The 19167-nt window shown below is 42.9% G+C and overlaps 1 protein-coding gene and 1 pseudogene across 1 annotated transcript; both read left to right on the top strand.

Moving 5' to 3' along the window:
• Positions 1 to 1625: 1625 nt before the first annotated feature.
• Positions 1626 to 13111, top strand: LOC104395778 (Na(+)/H(+) exchange regulatory cofactor NHE-RF3-like). Its single transcript, XM_010005518.1, is given in 9 exon segments — positions 1626 to 1650; positions 6687 to 6898; positions 7208 to 7460; positions 8419 to 8555; positions 10895 to 11090; positions 11324 to 11520; positions 12012 to 12206; positions 12654 to 13013; positions 13016 to 13111. Coding segments are annotated over 8 exon segments (1644 nt in total). The 5' UTR covers positions 1626 to 1650; positions 6687 to 6688.
• Positions 13112 to 13247: 136 nt separating this feature from the next.
• On the top strand, positions 13248 to 16870 carry LOC104395777 (annotated as a pseudogene).
• Positions 16871 to 19167: the final 2297 nt, after the last annotated feature.

Here is a 19167-nt window from a genome sequence, read left to right as displayed (position 1 = left end):
GCACTAATATCTGCCCTTCCTCCTCCTTTTCCTGAGCTTTTAATGCAGAGCATGTCATCTAATAGCATGGAATATCCCTTTGGTCAGTTCACAGTAGTTGTCCCAGCTCTGTCTCTTCCCAACCTCTTGCTCATCCCCAGCCTACTCACTTGGGAGGACATGGGGAAAGAAAAGCAAACAGTGTTCAACAACAGCCAAAACAGTGGTGTGTTACCAACATTGTCTTAGACACAAATGCAAAGCACAGCCCCACGCAGGCAACCTTGAAGAAAGTAAACTCCTTCCCAGCCAGATCCAGTATAATCTCAACCCCTTATTCTATATCATTCACATCATGCTCAGGTCACACATTATCTGATATATCTAAGTATCCTCTGTCCCATTCATGCAGTGTTTAATCTCTAAATCCTACTCAAACCTTTTCGTTCTGTTTCTCATTCCTGAAATTCCTCTCAACAACACTTAAAACTTACACTACATACTTACACCATCTTTACATCCAATAGTTGTGTTTTATACATCCTCATTAACCACTATACCTTGTACATATACAGATAGTATTTCTCCATTCCATGCTCCCCCTCCCCTAAATGCCCAGAAGAACACTTGATGACTTTGGTTCTATCTGTTAAGGAGATCATTCAAGACAAGAGAAGCAGTGTGTTGGATTGTTGAGCACCAAGCACCAAGACTGCTTGGGTTGGGTAAGCATTCCACTCACATGGTTCCTTGTGAGGTTCTTTCTCCATTGGTTCAGGTGGTTCCTGCTGTATTACTTCCTATATCATACAAGCCAAATAACGGACTATTCTCCCACAGGGATAAATCTCTTTGAGGCACACTCCAGATTTCCACTTCCTCTGCACTACTCACCAACTGCACCTGGGTACTTGAGCAAACACAATCCCACAAATGGGCATTCCTTGTCCCAAGGGAGAGCAACCCACACTGCCTTTCCCAGCCACTTACGTATATGTACTAGAGGCTTTAAACTGGAAGAGGGCAGATTTAGGTTAGACATTAGGAATAAATTCTTCACTATAATGGTGGTGAGACACTGGAAGAGGTTGCCCAGGGAAGTTGTGGATGCCCCCTCCCTGGAATTGTTCCATGCTAGGTTGAATGGGGCTTTGAGCAACCTGATCTAGTGGGAGGTGTCCCCATCCATGGCAGGGGGGTTGGAACTAGATGATCTTTAAGGTCCCTTCCAACCCAAACAATTCTGATTCTGTGATTCTATGAACATGGGGTATGCAGATTTGAATCAATAACCTCTTGATTTGCAGCAAAATGCTGCTGGCCCAGGTCAATCCACCACAAGCCAAACCTGTTGCCTTTAAGACAGTACTTACAGCTGGAGAAGGCCCAGAGCAAAGATCAGGCTTGCCTCAGATGACTTCCATGACTGAGGTTTTGAGTATAATTATCAGTAGAACAAAATCCAAAGCTGCTTAGAAATGCATGCGATTAGCACTTCTGCAGACAAGGACAATGCAGCTTATCAAGATGTTGAGCACATTCAGTAAAACTTGGTTAAATTAATCATCTTTTAAATCAACCTTTGCCCAACCAAAGTCCGGCCTTAGTTATAGCCACAGGAGAGACAGCAAAAGAGGATTCCTGTGAAGGCTGTTCCACACAGACACACAGGTAAGAAATGCCTTTTTTGCTGATTCCTCTTCCCTTAGAAAACTCCTTTTTATGATTCAGTCATTCTGTATGTAAAGCTTTAATGATTTAATGTAGGATGCAGTGCATTGTAACCTTACCTCCATTTCTAAATACGAACAAATTATTTTTCCCTTAAAAGCCTATTGTTTAATCAGCTTTGTGTACTACTGGTTTTGCATGTTAACTTCGGGAATTAGCAGAGATTCCTAGTGTTGTCAAGAAAAAGTGCTATGAATTGTAGTTGTGATCAATACAGTTTGATGCTTTCCAAATAATGTCCAAATAATAGGGCAGTCCATCACTGTATGGAGTTAGCCCCAGTGCAACTACACAGAGACTTTAAAAGCACAAAGCACCTGACCAAGGGGAAAAAGTGAATCATCTGCAGGGTTCCTATCCCTGTATGCTGAAATTCCCCATCTCCTCTAGCTTAAATAATGCCTGCACCAAAACCTCACCCCACACATTCATACTGCTCTATATGCTCCCCAGCTACTCTTAACAATGCACTTTCAGCTCCAGTAGCAAACAGTCAGTAGCACAGGTAGCCACAGAGGTGATTCTGCAGTAGTCTGTGATCATGGAAGGATTTGGCTGCCTGCTGCTTCTAAATAAAAGGAAAAGAAAAAAAGGCCAGTTCCCACAGACTCTGGCCACACAGGTGATATAAAGAGAAGAAATACCATGGAGCTGCAAATAAATCTTAACATGCAAACTGATTAATTTTCTTCATATTTATTAGGCTGTGATTAATGGCTAATCTCTGCAATAGAACTTTGGCCTTTTAACAGACTTCTGTCAGTAGAGAGGCAGAGAAAAAAATCTTTGCAATAAAATACGAATCAAGTTTGTTAATTACCTGGACTTTCCAACTGGAGGAAATTGTCTTTGTACATCTTATTCCTATAAAATCATGCAGCAGTGGCAGGAGTTCCTAAGACTGTCTTGGAGCTGTTCACTGAACTACTGCTTGCTTTCAGTATGTAGTATTCCTGCTAATGATATGTATCACCCAAATCAAGAGTTTCATCAGATCATAAAAGCATACAAGAGTTTAGGTTGGAAGGGACTTTTGGAGTCCCTTTCCTTCCAATGTCCCATACAAAACAGGGCCAAGTTGCATTGCTCAGGGCCCCATCCAGGTAAGTATGTCCAAGGACAGATTCTACATCCTCTCTGGATACCTGTTACAGTGTCTGACAGTCCCCAAGGTGGAAAATGTCCTTATGGCTGTCTAATTGGAATGACTCTTGATTTAGCTTTTGTCTGTTGCCTCTCATACTACCACTATTAACTTCCAGGAAGTGTTTGGCTTTGTGTTCTCTACGCAATCCATTTAGGCAGTTAAAGACATTAGTAAGATCTTCCCTTTATTTTTGCTACCCATGACTGAACAAACTCAGCTCTTTCAACCTCCTTAACTATTATGTGCTCCAAGACCTAAATCACCTTAGTGGATTAGCTCCAATATGTCAATTACTTGGGGAGCTCAAAGTTGGAGATATCTCATATTTGACATATCTCATATGGAGACTCACATGTGGTCTCACAAGTGCCAAAGGGAAGGGAACAATCCTTTCCATTGACCTACTGGCTACATTCCAGTACCACTCAGTATATAGTTAGCCTTTGAATCCAGCACTTCCCTGGGGAAATTAAGCCAATGGCTGATTGTTGTCATTGTGAAAAATCTTCCTCATGTCCAATTGGAAATTCCCCAGGAGTAACTTGAACTCATTACCCCTCACCTTTTCCATGTGACTCCTTGTTAAAAGGATGTCTCCACCTTCTTCTAGCCACCCTTTAAGTACTGGAACATGGTGATAAGCCTTCTTTTCTCCTGGCTGAACAAACCCAGTTCTCTCAGCCCTTCCTCATATGGAAGGCTTCCCAGTCCTTTGATCATCTTTGTGGCACTTCTCTGGACCCTCTCCAGCCCATCCACATCTTTTTTGTATAGTGGGGACCAGAACTGAGAATAGTGTTCCAGGTGTGGTATGACAAGTGCTGAATAAAATGGGATGACTTCTTTATCTCTACTGGTGATGCCCTTGTTGATGCAATGCAGCATCCCATTGTCTTTCTTAGACACAGCAGCATCCTGTTCACTTGTGTTGAGCTTGTTGTCCACCAGAACCCCCAGGTCACTTTCTGCAGAGTTTCTTTCTAGCCAGGTAGATCCCAGTTTGTGCTGCACTCCTGGGTTATGTCTTCCCAGGTCCCAGTACTGGACACTTCAAAGATTCAGCTGGACAGGGTGCTGGGCCGTCTTTTCTAGATGGAACTTTTGCCAAGAAATGTTGGACCAGGTGATCCTTGAGGTCTCTTCCAACCCAGTATTCTATGATTCTAGGATTCTTCACTGCAAAGGTACACCACTGACTCATGTTCAACTTGGGCACTTGAGTGCTGTCTGACAGTACTGCCTCCTGGCCAGTCAGCAGTTGGCCTGTATTGTTTTGCATGCTCCAGATTTTTTTTCTTCACTTTTCTTTGTTGAACTTCATTAGTTTCCTGTCAACTCATTTTTCCAGCCTGCTGAGGTTTCTCTAAATAGCATCTAGCCTACTGACTGCTTCCCCTCAATTTGGTATCACCTATGAGCTTGTTGAGGATGTACTTTGTCTCACTATCCATGTCATAAATAAATATATTAAACAGTATCAGCCCCAGTACCAGCTCTAAAGAATGCCACTAATAACCAGCCAACAGCTGAATTATATTCCACTGATCAACCCCTTGGTCATAGAATCATTAAGGTTGGAAAAAACCTCTAAGATCATCAAGTCGGACTGTCAACTGACACCACCACACCCACTAAATGGCATCCCAAAGTGCCATATCTACACATTTTTTTAACATGTCCAGGGATGGTGACTCTACCACTTCCCTGGGCAGCCTCTTCCACTTCTTGACCACTCTTTCAGTAAAGAAATTTTTCCTAATATCCAATCTAAATCTAGTGGCCCAGCCAATTTTCTGCATCATCTAGTAGTCTGCTTATCCAGTACATATGTCACCAAATTGGCCACACTGACTGTATTAGAGATTGAATCAGTCATTGCAAAAGGCAGAACAGTATCCCCTGCTCTCTGCCCATCACAGAGCCAGTCCACTCATCGTGTAATGTTATCAGGTTCATCACGTATCATAAAAATCAGTAAATCCATACAGTCTGATCCCAAACACCTTCCTGTCCTTGACACAGCTTCTAGGATTTGCTCCAAAACCTCCAGAGAATGAAGGTCACTGACTAATAGCAATCTGGTAGCAATCCTCAGCATCAAGTACACTCCTTAACCAGTCAGCCTCAAGTGTTCTGGCAAAGTAACACAGCACCTTGGAGACACTGACTGGCAATTCTGCTCCAGTTGTCACAAATTCATTGAGGAATAATTTGAATCAAAGTACTGAAAGTTCCTTCAGCAGCCTATCATTTCAGAACCAAATTTCATCTCCTTCCTTTCTCACACATCTCTCACATTTTTATATTGATTACATCTCATGTCATTGTTAAAGTCATCAGGGTTGGAGACAAAGTTTAGCCAGGCAGCAAACAGAGGCTTTATGGTCATTTCAGGATTCATGTGAGAAGTGCAAGATAAGCATACTGTCTCCATTCCTCTATTTTGTTCTGCACAGACCAGAGAGTATTAAATTATCTCTCCTGCGAGTGATTACTTGATAGCACATTCACATCAGCAGCAGGCGTGTGCCTGAATATTCCACACTTCTGTGTGGACTTCTGAGACTTACCCAAGTCTCACATATAATGATATACTACAGTGAAATCACTCAGTTAGCTCCTCTTCCTAACAGAATCAAAGAGTATTTAATTATGATTCAGAGGCAGAGGAAAACATGAACAGCTCAAAGAAGTCTACCAGTACCAGTTACGCTACCAATAACTTCTAAAGGATACAAAAATAAAGCAAGGTCACCATTTTGCATGAAAACTGAGATGTAGAGAGATCTGACCCAGCTAGAAAAAAAAAAAAAAAAAAAAAAAAGCTTTAAAGTGGAGGTAAGGGTCTTCCAAGTTCCTTTATAGTCCTTGCTTTCCACCCTCCAGTACAAACCCTGTGCTCATTAACAATAACACTTCTTACAATGTCTTTTTCTGAAACTTAATTTTATTTAGCTGAAATAACTAAGAATGGGAAAGCCTGGTTAGGACAATGAAGTCCTTCATTGATCCCACCTGCTAATCCATCTTCATAGGTTGTAGACTCTCCATCCTTGGAGATATTCAAAAGGCTAAAAGCTGAGTCTGTTGAGCCTGAAAAAGTAAAGGCTCAGGGGAAACTTACCAATGTATAAAAATATCTGAGCACAAAAAAGATGGAGCCAGTCTCTCTTCAGTGGTGCCCATCACAGGACAGTACGCAGTGGGCACAAACTGAAACACAGGAAGCTCCATCTGAATGTAAGGACGCTGTTTATCTATGTCTGACCATTAGCACAGGTTGCCCAGAGAGGTAATGGAGCCTTCTTCCTTAGTGACATTCAAAAGCTGTCTGGACACAGTGTTTAGGAGCTGGCTCTAGGTGACCCTGCTTAAGGTGGGAGGTTGGACCACATGGCCTCCAGAGGTCCCTTCCAACCTTGATCAGTCTGCAATTCCGTGAAATCCCATTTTGTCACATAACTTTCCCATAGTGTTCCAGTATTTTTGTGCTGCTGTTATTTTTTCTCTATAGGAATTAATTCAGGTATTAAATCCTCACCTCAATTTTCACCATGTTATCACTGGCAACTTTTTTTTCAGTTCTGCATCTTGCTTAACTTCATTTGAGATAGGGAGACAGGAAAAAAAGAGAAGGGAGAGGGGAAAAAAGGATTGGTTTCTTCTCCCTAGCCTTGTTGACTAGCTTCAGCTTTGCACAGCTGGATTTCCTGGGAAACAGAAATGCAAGAACTCTGAAGCAAACTGTCTCAATATATATTTAAAGGGAACACATCTAGGTAAGCTTGCTGGTTTTACTCACTTATATCTTTTCCATTCTGTATGGCAGAGATGACTTCTGTTCTCCAGCCTCGAGAATGTAAAGTGACCAAAAATGCCCAAAAGAGCTATGGATTCTACCTGCGTGTTGAGAAAGACACAACAGGGCATCTCATCCGGAACGTGGAAAAGAACAGTCCAGCTGAAGAGGCTGGCTTGAAGGATGGAGACAGAGTCCTCAGGGTTAATGGTGTGTTTGTAGACAAGAAGGAGCACTCACAGGTACTTCTCTGTTTAGTCTGGGTTCCACACCACTCTCCCATTACCCAGACCCACTGCCACTATGTGAAGCTTTCTCTTCCAGTTTTTATGGCACCTTGAGGTAGGAAATCCAAAAGCTGAGTCAACTGCTCTCAGTATCTGCCTGCACTATTCATTACACAAGGGCATGAAATGTCTTTGAGGTGCCGCCATAGTGCATAAGCAGAGGGATGAGACAACAAAAACAGCAGATAATGCAACCCTTCCTATGGATAACTTTTACGTCAATCATTCTAGCACCTGCTTGTCATTTCACCTTGTCCACTACAGGTGGTGGAGATTGTCAAAACCAGCGGGAATTCTGTTGTACTTCTTGTTCTGGATGATGCATCCTATCAAAAGGCAGAAAAGGAAGGAGTGAACTTGGAAGATCTGGGTCAAAAAGTGTCATCAGGACAGCAAGAAGAGCAGCAGTCAGCACTGACCTTGGCCAATGGAGCAATCGCGGCAGATCCACAACCCCGGCTCTGCTACCTAGTGAAAGAGGAGAAAGGCTACGGCTTCTCTTTGAAAACCACAGCAGGTGAGAGCCCGGGGACAAGACATGGTGTGTTTACATTTGTGTGTATACATATGTAAATGTGGCAGCAGGGACAGAGGCAACCACAGTGAATACACAGGGGCCAGTGAGGGACACACAAACTGCTCTGGCTAAGAGAAAGTGAGAGACAGGAAGGTCAGTTCAGGTTCATCTCTAGTCCATTTCTGCACAGTAAATGCAGTGCACAGTTTTGTGAGGACCACATTTCCTATGGGGTGGAGGAAAGATGGGGGTGGAGATAGAAAGAATAAGCTGTTTTCTGCTTATTATTTAGGCCTGCTTACCAAAACCAAATTTACAGCCCCTGCTCAAATATCAGATAATACATTCCAGGTGCTACGTCAAGTCCTGTTCCTTCCTCCAAATCACCTTAGGAATCAGCACACAAGGTTCTAGACAGCTACAATAAACCCTTTTCCTGATTTGTAATTTATTTCACTTAGAAAGCAAGGGATTTTGAACCTCTTCCACATACACCTTTTTTACAAGGCCAGTCTATAGAATAGACTGGAAAGCATCACCACTAAAGAGGGTATTTTGGAATGCAGTATAACTGAGAGACCAAACATGGAAGCCTTCCAAACACAAGAAATTATGCAATTTATAAGACAACAATAAAAGCAGCCCCTTGCTTCAAATTTGGCACAGGAATCAAATCTCTTTCAGCCATCTTAATCAGCCTCTTTGGCATTCTTGGTAGAGAAAGAAAAGATTGCTTGAGCTGAAGACAGTTAACAAATGCCTCTCTCACAAAAGTGATTCTTCAGGCCAGAATAAGATGCAGAGGTATGTCTATGTGGAAGGTTTGTGGTGCCACTGTAATCTGCACGTAACCAGAGACCAAGAGTCGCTAAGTAGATCGATGCTGAGTTTCCTTAACCATTAAATTCAGGCCTATTTCTGTGACTTACCCTGTGTAACGAGTTTTCATTTATTTTAGGACAGAAGGGGATATTCATAGTAGAGCTTTTGCCACAAGGAGCAGCTGCAAAGGCTGGTGTCCAAAATAACGATCGCCTGATTGAAATAAACGGAAAAAATGTGGAAAATGACACACACGGGGACGTGGTGGAAAAGGTATTTATTTGTACACTGATTCATCTTCTGTTCTGGCCCACTTTCACAGCAATCTTATCAGAGTTACTAAGGAGGTAGGTCTGGCTAACTTGAATGCTTCACAGTAAATCCTGGGAGCTACTCTTTATGTATAATCATCCACACAGTAGAGTACCCCTCTGCTTTGGCTCTGTTGTCAAGCAGCCTCTTGAACTGACTCTGAATGAACACTGCCATCAAGACAGGCCAAAGAATTTTAAATAACAGAAGTGTACTGCTGCCAGAAACCCTATTAAATTAATCAGGCTCTGTTTCTAGAAGTCCTGGAAACACTTGTAATGGTAAAAGGGCAAGTCATAAAATGTAGTTTTCAGGGCAGGAAGAGGGGAAACTCTCTGATGATAAAGTTAGGATGGAACAGGGAAAATTTATTATTTTAGACGGGAGTTCCCTTCTCCTGTCAAACAGTCCAAAACTAATGAATATTACTGTGCAAGTAATCTCACTACCTGACCCCAGCAGCAACAATGCTGCTAATGAGGCTTCCAGCTTTCCACTATTGGCAGTGCTAAAATGCAGCTGGAGCTGAAGAGAGTTCAGAAAGCCATGAGACAGGCAATACATGCTCCAGCACTCCAGCATCACAGCTCACAAACTATGGAACTGTGCAACACCTGTGTTTTGTTGAGCTGTTATAAGACACCCATTAGACTAGAAAGGGTGTTGCGAGCCGATGCCATCACAGAGGCTACCTGCTGTCAGGATGTTTTCATGACTTCCCTCCCAATTTGGAGGGATTTTTAAATGAACCCGAGGGCTCACACATGGTGCTCGCCTGTCACAGAGGAATGGCCGCTGTGGGACAGTATGTTAGAGTGGTGATTAGAATACTACCCTCACCACAAATTGTTACTGAGGCCAATGTTTAGTTTATGAATTAACCAGTTTATTAAGGGTTAATATAAACTAAGGGATGAGGTTTAGGAAAAATGTAAAAATGGCAAATGGTTCCAAGGATATATACAAAAGTACTGTGCTCTTCAGGGAAGTAATGCAAAAAGTACTGTGCCCCTAAGATGTTCTTTCCGAGAGAGGGTTGTGGATCAGAGGAGGAGGAGGGAGGAGGACAGGCCCAACAATGTGTGTGCAAATATGGGGAGAGAAAGAGGGGTTGTGTGGTTTCATTCCCCTCCCACCACAGGCGGTTCCCCTCCGGCACTGGCTTGTGTGGGGGTGCAGCCCCTGTGCAGTCCCTGGCAGCTTCTTCCCAGCGGCAGAGATGGATCCAACCCTGATGGCTGCGAGAGGGACCCGGTGCTCCAGGGATCAGAGTCCTGGCATGCAGGGGTCAGGATCCCTGCACACTCACTGCTAATGCTAAGGCTCAGGCTCCATCCCCAGGGCAGGCAGGCCTGGCAGAGACCCGGCGCCGGGCTCCCCAGCAGGGCAGGCCCAATGAGCATCAGGGACGTGTCCCAGGCAAGAGGGGCCCGAGCAGGCCACTCTTTTACCTGCAAAACCCGTCGCCTTTTATACCCCAGTGACCCCCTGACCAGCCAGTGTCACTGTCCCAGTGCATGAACGTACTGATGTCCAGAGCCAATTGGCATCCATGAGCCCTAAGCTGGGGTGGTAATTCATAACTTGTTGTCCATCCTTCCTGCCTTGTATCACATCTGTTGTTCTGCTTTCATTTGTCCTTGAGCAGCCGGCCTGGTTTTGGTCTGTTAGCTGAGTATTATCAGCAGAAGGGCTTTGCTGGATTAAAGGCATCTTGTTTAGACTTACGTGGGGAAGAAGAATTGTTTCCCACAAAAGAATAAGAGAAGGAAGGACTCTGGATAGGTTGAACAAAAAAAAAAGAACACCCAAGTTTCAGAAGCAGTAGTACAGGGGGATGGAAGAGAACCAAGAGTGCCAGAAACTTTACTCTTGTCACTAAAATCTTGTCACTTGTAATCTAAAACAGTGGTATAGATAACATGATATTTCCATATTGTAGAGCTCCACATCTAGGTAAGCCACGTGCTATCTACCAAGGCCCACTGCATTCTACTGTCACTGTATGCCACCCTCATGGCACTCCACAGCTAATTCCCTAGAGGTCAAGAACACAGTATGAAATACAGAACATTTCCTTATACATATGCTGGATCTTACATGCCTGAAATCTTGTCATAGTCTGCATTTCTGACTGGAGCAGAAAATCAACTTAAGAGTGGCATGACCTACACCTTATGGTTCATTCAGCAGCAGCACTCACGCACAACTATGTATCAATACATCAGTTACCAAAGCATCAACAATTCCCACACGTTGTTGAAGGGGTGACATCTGAGACTGTACATGTACTATCACAGGTAAAGAAGTCTGGGAATCACGTTATGTTTCTACTTTCAAATGAAGAAACGGACCGCTATTACGCAAGCCAGAAGATGGTACTGAGCAAAGAGAGTGCCAACCTACGGCTGCTTCCTCTCAAACCACGACTTACTGAGATCCAGAAAGGAAAAAATGGCTATGGCTTTTATCTACGGATGGAAAAAAATACCCGTGGTAAGAACCAAGTTAACACACAGTTTCTTCCTGTACAAGGCTTGCAGATGTCATTCTCTTTGGCTTATTACTGGTCATCTAGAAGTCCACTCTAGACATACTGCAAAAAGGGATACATCAGGAAAATGGTCTCAACCTGAAATGCAGTTCTGACAATTAGCCTTTGCCACACTTTTAATGCCTTTAAACTTACCAAACATATGCCCTCAACCTTTTTTCCCTTCTGATCTTAGATCACATAATCAAGGATGTTGATTCCGGCAGCCCAGCAGCCACGGCCGGTCTCAAAGACAACGATATCTTAGTAGCTGTCAATGGCGAGAAAGTGGATGGTCTGGATCATGACAGTGTAGTTGAAAAAATAAAGCAGTCTGAGGCAAAAACCACACTGTTGGTAGTGGATAAGGAGACTGACACCATGTATAAACTGGTAAGAAAATGCAAATTATTACTAAAAATTGATTATCATTATGAAGAGACATGCAGCAATGAAACAGCCAGTCTTCCCTGACAGACACTTCTTCAACGTGCAGGAAATGTCTAAGACACATCCATATTTCAGTACCTGTCCTTTTCATTAAACACCCAAATTTTGTCCTCTTTCAGATTTATATAGGCACTATTGGAACAATCATAAATTTAAGCACACAATAAGAAAGGTTAGAAGTTTAAGACAGCAAATTCAGAGCTATGTGTCTGTGTAACCTTTTATGAACAAAAAAAGCAACAAAATTCCCTTCTCACATAGATCAGGACTATTTTCCACTCAGCCAGAAATCAACAGCAGAGAGTTCTTCACTGCAGATCATTTCTGAGTCATTAAAAAGGTTTCAAACAAAACATGTTGAGCATGAAGGCCTAATACAGATTCCACAACAGACGTTTTTATGGTAACAAAGTTTTATTGGTTACTTTTTTCAGGCTCAAATTTCCCCCTTCTCATACTACTACAAAGCACAAGATGCAGCTCCAGCTAAAATGGAAGAAAGAGTGGAGTTGCATACTGAGCAGAAAGTGAACCACAAGCCAAGAATCTGCAGGATGGTGAAAGGGTCTAGTGGATTTGGCTTCAGTTTAAACATGATCAAGAACAAGCCTGGACTGTTCATCAATGAGGTACTAATGTAGAATAAGGAATAAGGAAAAGCTGAAATAGTCTGTCAAACAGCTTCCTCCCTTCTGTCCTGCAAATACATTCAAGAAAACCCACAAAGACAAGTGCCTTCTCCAGCATTATCAGATAAGAGCTGTAATTGCTGAAGTCAATTAACAGTTTCACTTTGACAAAAGCAAAGAGGAATCCAGCTTTTGGATAATTTTTGCTTTTATTCATAAGGCCAGCATGCTAAAATTAGCATTTTAAATAGCTTTTTTTGACTGTAGAACATTTAAAATGTAAGAGAAAAATGTAAGAGAAAATGTAAGCCTTCACTCTACTCTGCCCCCTTTCTGTGAATTCTAAAGCTGACAAAAGTCAAGCCTCTGCCATCTCAAATTATGTCTGTTGCTAATGCACCTTTCCAAATTTTATGCTAATATCACAGTTTGAACTTGCCTTTGCAGGTACAAATCCATGGGCCAGCTGACACAGCAGGTGTAGAAAATAATGACTATTTGGTGGAAGTGAACGGAGTGAATGTGACCAATGAACCCTATGACAAAGTGGTGGCAAGAATCAAAGACAGTGGTGACAGACTAACACTACTGGTGTGCAGCAAAGAAGCTTACAAATACTTTCAGAGCCAGAACATTCCGATCACAGCCTCTATGGCAGATCCAGTGTGTGACAGTTCTGAACCTCCTGCTTATACAGAAAACCATCCATCAGAGCCAGGCAAAAACTCACTTGAACCAAGGGAAAGGGTGAGTAATACTGCATTAAGTCTGCATTGAGAGATCATCTAGGGGATAGTAAAAGAACTTTTTTCTCAACTAGTATGTATTCCTGAGCTAGGATTTTTAACTTGAGCCTGGATTTTTACAAGTCAGTCTATGTTTTTAAAAGGGAAGCTGCGGTCTGATTATCATAAACTCATCTTCCATTTGCCACACAATACAGTGGAGTATCTTCAATACAAGACTATATCACAGAAGGGGTGCACATACAAAAGATCTTATGGAACAAAATAATCCAAGTACAGTCATCCTTAATTGAAGATGGGTAACAGGTAATACAATCCAGAACATACAAGGAAAAGGGTGCTTAAATACACCAAAAGGCATAAATCACTTTCAGGGAATCAGATTAAACATTTCATAACAGATCATTTGGAAATGGAAGAGCAACTAACAGATGATTATTACATTTTCTATGGAATGTGTTGATTTGAAATAATTTTACACAATCATCTGAAGAATGACAGAAGTCAGAAAAGCAGAAAGGTATTACTTCTTGAAAGCAATTTTGAACCCTCTCTGTGGTGAGCCTTAATTGTTTAAATGCTTTGTTTCTAATTATGCAGAAGAGACAAGACAAAGAATAATACTACCAATACTGCCTTCTGTTTATTTTTCATTAGCTTTCTCTGCAAATGTCCAGCCACAAGTTTTTTTTTTCAAAATGTTTTTAGTCATCAAGTTGCATTTTGCACAACTGAAATTAGCACCACTTTTGTGTGCAAATTCAGCAGGTAAGGGAATTAAACAACAGGAAACCTGTATTGAACAAATTTCTCTCTAAATGTGTTTAACCAAAAAGCACTTCAACAGCAAATATCACATTTGTTGGCAGATTCTGCCATCTAAACAAGTACATTAGTGCAGATGAAAATAGGAGTGCTTCATAACACTGCAGACTATCAAAAATGTTTGCAACCTAAAAATAATCGGAACTTATTTGTTATTTCTCTGCAGACAAGTTCATCCTCCTCTTCACGATCAGATGCCTCTAAAGGAGCAGACAGAGACAACAATGATGACACACAGTTGTGAGGAGACTAACTACACCAAGAACAACAAAAAAAAGAAACCTCCCAAATCCTCTTTCTCCAATCATTCTTTCCTACCACACCTCCTAGAACTTGACTATTCCTAGGAGTGCCATTCATGCAAAGGACTGCAATCTCTTGCAGAAATGCAGCTGCCTGACATAAGCACTTCAGTATAACTTGCATTCATTTAACTCACTGCCATTGTACTTCATTGGCTTTCTGCCTTGTAAAGCAGGCAGTCACTTCGGTAAGGCTTAAATAACTAGAAGTATTTAATTAAATATACTGCAGAAGAAGGCAGAAATGTTTTATAGATCCATAAGCATCTTAGCCTTTTAAGAATAAGCTCTTAATAAAGAGCAACTGATTTATTCCCATCTCCCAGAAGAGACAGTTCTCCCCCTCACTCAAGTTCATCAACTGAATCTCTGTGGCAACTCTACTATGATATACTTAGAGCAGTACAACTGCTGTGAAATGGCAGAAGCCAATGTACTCTGTGCATTTCACACCTTTCTCCTTCTAACACTGCAGAAATTTCTTTGAAACATAAAGCTAAATTCTAAGTCATAACTCAAGGCATTTAAGCACTGTTCTCTCTCCTCTGCATACAGTTGCAGATCAAGGTAGTTAGACTAGTATACATAATTCAGTGATGCAAGTTTCTCTGATTCCAAGTCAACACCACATTGTCTTGAATGTGAAATAAATGGCTCTGTAATACTGCTGCTGTATACTGTGCTTGCTTGCTGTACACTGAAGACAACACAGAAATAAACTGTTTAGAATTACTATTCCCTGCCCAAGTCTTACTCTGACCACCAATAATTCATGTTCCAGAACAATTTTAAAACAGACCCTAGAAGAGTGGCTATGGGAAGCTACAAGTAAAAGTCCCATAAATAAAATTTACTTTTATGCCTTGAATTACATCAAGCAAGGGAAATGGTCTACTGTAGAAAAATAAAAATACATAGATTGTGGGCAACACCAAATGTACAGTATGCAGGATAAAGAAATTTTTACTGCATAAAGTAAACAACACATAGTTGTGGTCTTTGACTTCACACCAAACTCTAGCAAAGCAGAATCAAAAAGTTGTTACATTAATGCAGGGAGAGAAAACGAAAGTTGAGACTCTACTATAATGTGCAGTCCTACATGACTAGTTGCACAAGCAGCTGAAGGAGAAGGTGAACCGAGTCAGTTTGCAGAGGTAAAAGCCAGCCAGATGGCATTGAGCTGCTAGACTCCACTCCCGTTGTTAACCAACACAACAGAAGAGGATCAGTTTGTGCTGAAGCTTTCAATGCAGATCAAGAGGAAGATGACACAGAGCAAAGGCAGCAGCTGTCTCAGGTCTTTGATGCCACGTTTGAGAAGGTGAAACCTCAGGAACACACGATTGACCAAGGAGATGATGGAGACAACTCCTATGTCATTAAGCAGGGATTGTATGATATTGTTGTAGCAAAAGACAGCCAGTCGCACTGTGTGGGTCACTATGATAATCACGGCATTTTTGGGGAACTAGCATTGATGTATGATAGTGCTCAAGCTGCCACCATTGTTACCACAACAGAAGGAACCCTTTGAGGACTAGATCAAGTGACATTCAGAAGAATTCAATTGAAAAACAATGCAAAGGAGAGGAAAACCTATGAATAATTTCTTGAGTCCATGCCCTTTCTGTCCTGGATTGGGCTAGGATGAAGCCCATTTTCCCTTTACTGATATTTTTTTTCCTTCAGTAAGCTTTCTTTTAACTCATAGCAGAGGTGAGCGAGGCAGCTTGGGATAGCTAAGGCTGTTCTCTTTATCTGACCTGCATCTGCAGACTTTGCAGACTGCCTCCTTGCCACCGTGTCATTTGGTGTCCCCCCCCACCCCCACCCCCCCCCCCCCCCCCCCGTAGGAGGCTGAGTTAGGAAGACAGCAAAATTGGCCAGAGATATTCCACTCCATATGTCTACATAAGCTCAGAGATCACAGAAGACAACTTCCTTCCTCCTTCTTCCCTTCTCTTCCATCCACGGCCAGCATCTGGGGAGGACTCTGTCCGTCCATCACCATCGACCCTTAGGCTGTGCATCTCCTGACCCTCATAACTCTGCACTCTCTCTTGGGCAGCTCCAGGACTTTTTGGGACTGTTTGCAGCTAAGGAGAGTGCTGTGGGAGTTGCTGGGGGTGGGGGGAGGCAATACGGGTTTTGCACATGTCCTGAACACATTTGTGTATAATTGTATATATTTTCTTTTATCATTAGTGTTTAATTAAAGCTGTGTAGTTTAGTTTTCAATCCAGCCAAGTCTCTCTCTTTTTCTCTCTCTCCTTCCCTACCTGGGGGGGGCAGGGGAGGGGATCGAGAGCATTGTCGTTGAACTCGTCAAACGGTGACACCTTCTTAAATTCTTGGAGCCAGCAGAGCCAATGAAGATAGTGCACGTCACAGAGGAGAAAGTGTATGAAGGTGGGGAACAAAGGGCAACAAAGCAGGTTATTTTTACATCATAGTGTCTGGTGCAGTCAGAATCTTGATGAAAAGCAAGACTATGATGGGCAAAGAAGCTAACCAAGAAGTGGAGAGTACCCAGCGTTGCAGAGGGCAGTATTTTGGAGAACTTGCACTTGTTACCAACCAACCCATCGCAGCCTCTGCTTATGCTGTTGGAGCAGTCAAATGTTTAGTCATGCATGGTCAAGCATTTGAAAGGCTGCTTGGGCCCTGGATGGACACTATGAAGAGGAACATAACATGTTACAAGGAGCAGCTGGTGTCAGTATTTGGCTCTAGCACGGACTGGAAGGATCCAGACAACTGGGCACAGGGTACCTCAATGCCTTCTTAGTTCAAGACACAGAAAAGCCTCCTGTTAGCAACACAAGTCACAAGGAAAATGGACACTACAGAATAGTTACTGCTGCTGTCTTCTGCGGCATTTTAGAAACCAAAAACAAGTCTCAGCACAGATGGATTGCTCAGTCCCTGCCTCCACTTTACTGCTGATACTTGATTATTAATCCTAGATTAAAGATTATTCTAATCCTGTGTATACTTAGAAAAAAAAAAAATCAGTAAAAGTGGCTTCATCCTGGGTAAGACCAGGACATTCCATCCCTTATTCCATACCATGTATTACATATAGGCTCTATATTTTACCAACTGTCAAACTAAGGATTCTCCCCCAGTGTCGGATTACCTTGAGGTACACATTGTACTTCATTATCCTCAGTCTTCACACATCTGCAGTATGTAGAAGATCTGACTGAGCACCACCAGCCCGACTGATGGATGCCCTGCTATTAACTAGCCAGGTGGCATTTGCGAAATTTTTGTCCCAGTTTTTGAAAGTTCCACCACCCATTACCTTCAGGGTAGCTTTTAACAGACCATTGTTCCTTTCAACTTTCCCTGAGGCTTGTGTATAGTATGGGATATGATATATCTACTCAATACCATGTTCTTTAGCTCAGTCAGTCACAAGACTATTTTTGAAATTACTCCCATCATCTGACTCAGTGCTTTCTTGAGTACCTTGTCTCCACAAGATTTGCTTCTCAAGGCCCAGGATAGTATTCCTGGTTGTGGCATGAGGCACAGGATATGTTTCCAACCACCCTGTACTTGTTTCCACCATTGTAAGCACATAGCACTGACCCTGGTGGCTCTGAGGCAGTGTGATGTAGTCAACTTGCCAGGCCTCCCCATACCTGTACTTTGACCACCTGTCCTCTTACAACAAAAGTTTCAACCATTTTGCCTGCTTAATTGCAGCACACATCTCAGTCGTGGATCACCTGCGCAATAGCTTCCATGGTTAAGTCCACCCCTCGGTCATGAGCCCATTTGTATGTTGCATCTCTGCCCTGATGACCTGAAGTGTCATGGACCTATCGAGCCAGAAAGAGCTCACCCTTGTGTTCCCAATCTAAGTCTATTTGGAACACTTGAGCAGCCTCATCTGCTCGTTAGTTGTGTCGATGTTCCTCAGTGGCTCAACTCAGAGGCACATGTGATGACACACTTTTACCACCAGTTTCTCTGCCCAAGCTGCAATGCCTTTCCACAGGTCAGCAACCCAAACAGGTTTACCTTTTCGCTGCCAGTTGTTCTGCTGCCACTGCTTTAGCCAACCCCACAAGGTATTTGCTGCCATCCATGAGTCTGTGTAGAGATGAGAGCCTCGACCACCCCTCTCGCTCAGCAACATTGTAAGGATTACGCCCCTAACAACAAAAAAGATGTCTCCCATAATAGTATTTCAACATATAAGGAGAATTAAATGGACACCACTCCTCCACAGTGCCTCTGGCACCTGGAACGTCAAGACCCAAGATGCTGGCTCCTTGCTGAAGGAGTCTACTGCCCCTGCCTGTGGGTGGTCTGTTCTGCCCTGTGACTCAAGATTGGCTGGGCCAGGGCTGGCATGCAGATGAGATAATGCATTGCAGCACCTGGAACTCACTCTAACCTAAAGAGAAGTCACCAGATAGCAGCAGAGGGGTTTGTGGCTCTGTGAAAGGGGAGACCAGACACTATTGTGCTACTACCTGCCAGATCTTTGTGGGATCCCAGGGGTAGAATAAAGGCTCAAATCTAACTGTTCTTTTAAGAACAGAGAGCTGAGACTCCTGCCTGCAGCCAAGGACAGCACTGAGCCCAGCCACAGCCAGGAACCTCTGCTTCAGCAGAGGGCAGCACAGCATCAATTCACTCCCCATACTCACACACACAATGGCGACCCCAACGGGGGGGAACAAGTATCAACACATATAAACCCCCCACTCCATGTCCTCATTCCCTTTTTGAGCAGAAGTGTGTACTACCTGGGGGGGGCGGGGGGTTCGTAGGTATCAACTAAAGCAAGGGGGAGGGGTTAACTGCTCGAATCCCTCCTTGTTCTGTTGCTGAACCCTTACAAACGTCCAAAGCCATTTGGATGGCTTTTACCTCTGCAAACTTGACTTGATTGACGTTCTCCTTCAGCTACTTGTGCAACCAGTCATGTAGGACTCCACATGGCAGCTTCCACTTCCAGCAGTTCCCTACAAGATGACAGGAACCATCGGTGAAAAGAGCAAATTGTTTCTCAGTCTCTGGTGATCATATGGTGGAGCTTTTTGACCCCGCTTCACCACTTCTTGT

The sequence above is a fragment of the Chaetura pelagica genome, unplaced genomic scaffold, assembly GCF_000747805.2.
Source record: "Chaetura pelagica isolate M959 unplaced genomic scaffold, ChaPel_1.0 scaffold39, whole genome shotgun sequence".
Taxonomy (NCBI): Eukaryota; Metazoa; Chordata; class Aves; order Apodiformes; family Apodidae; genus Chaetura; species Chaetura pelagica.
This window is presented reverse-complemented; position numbering and strand designations above follow the sequence as displayed.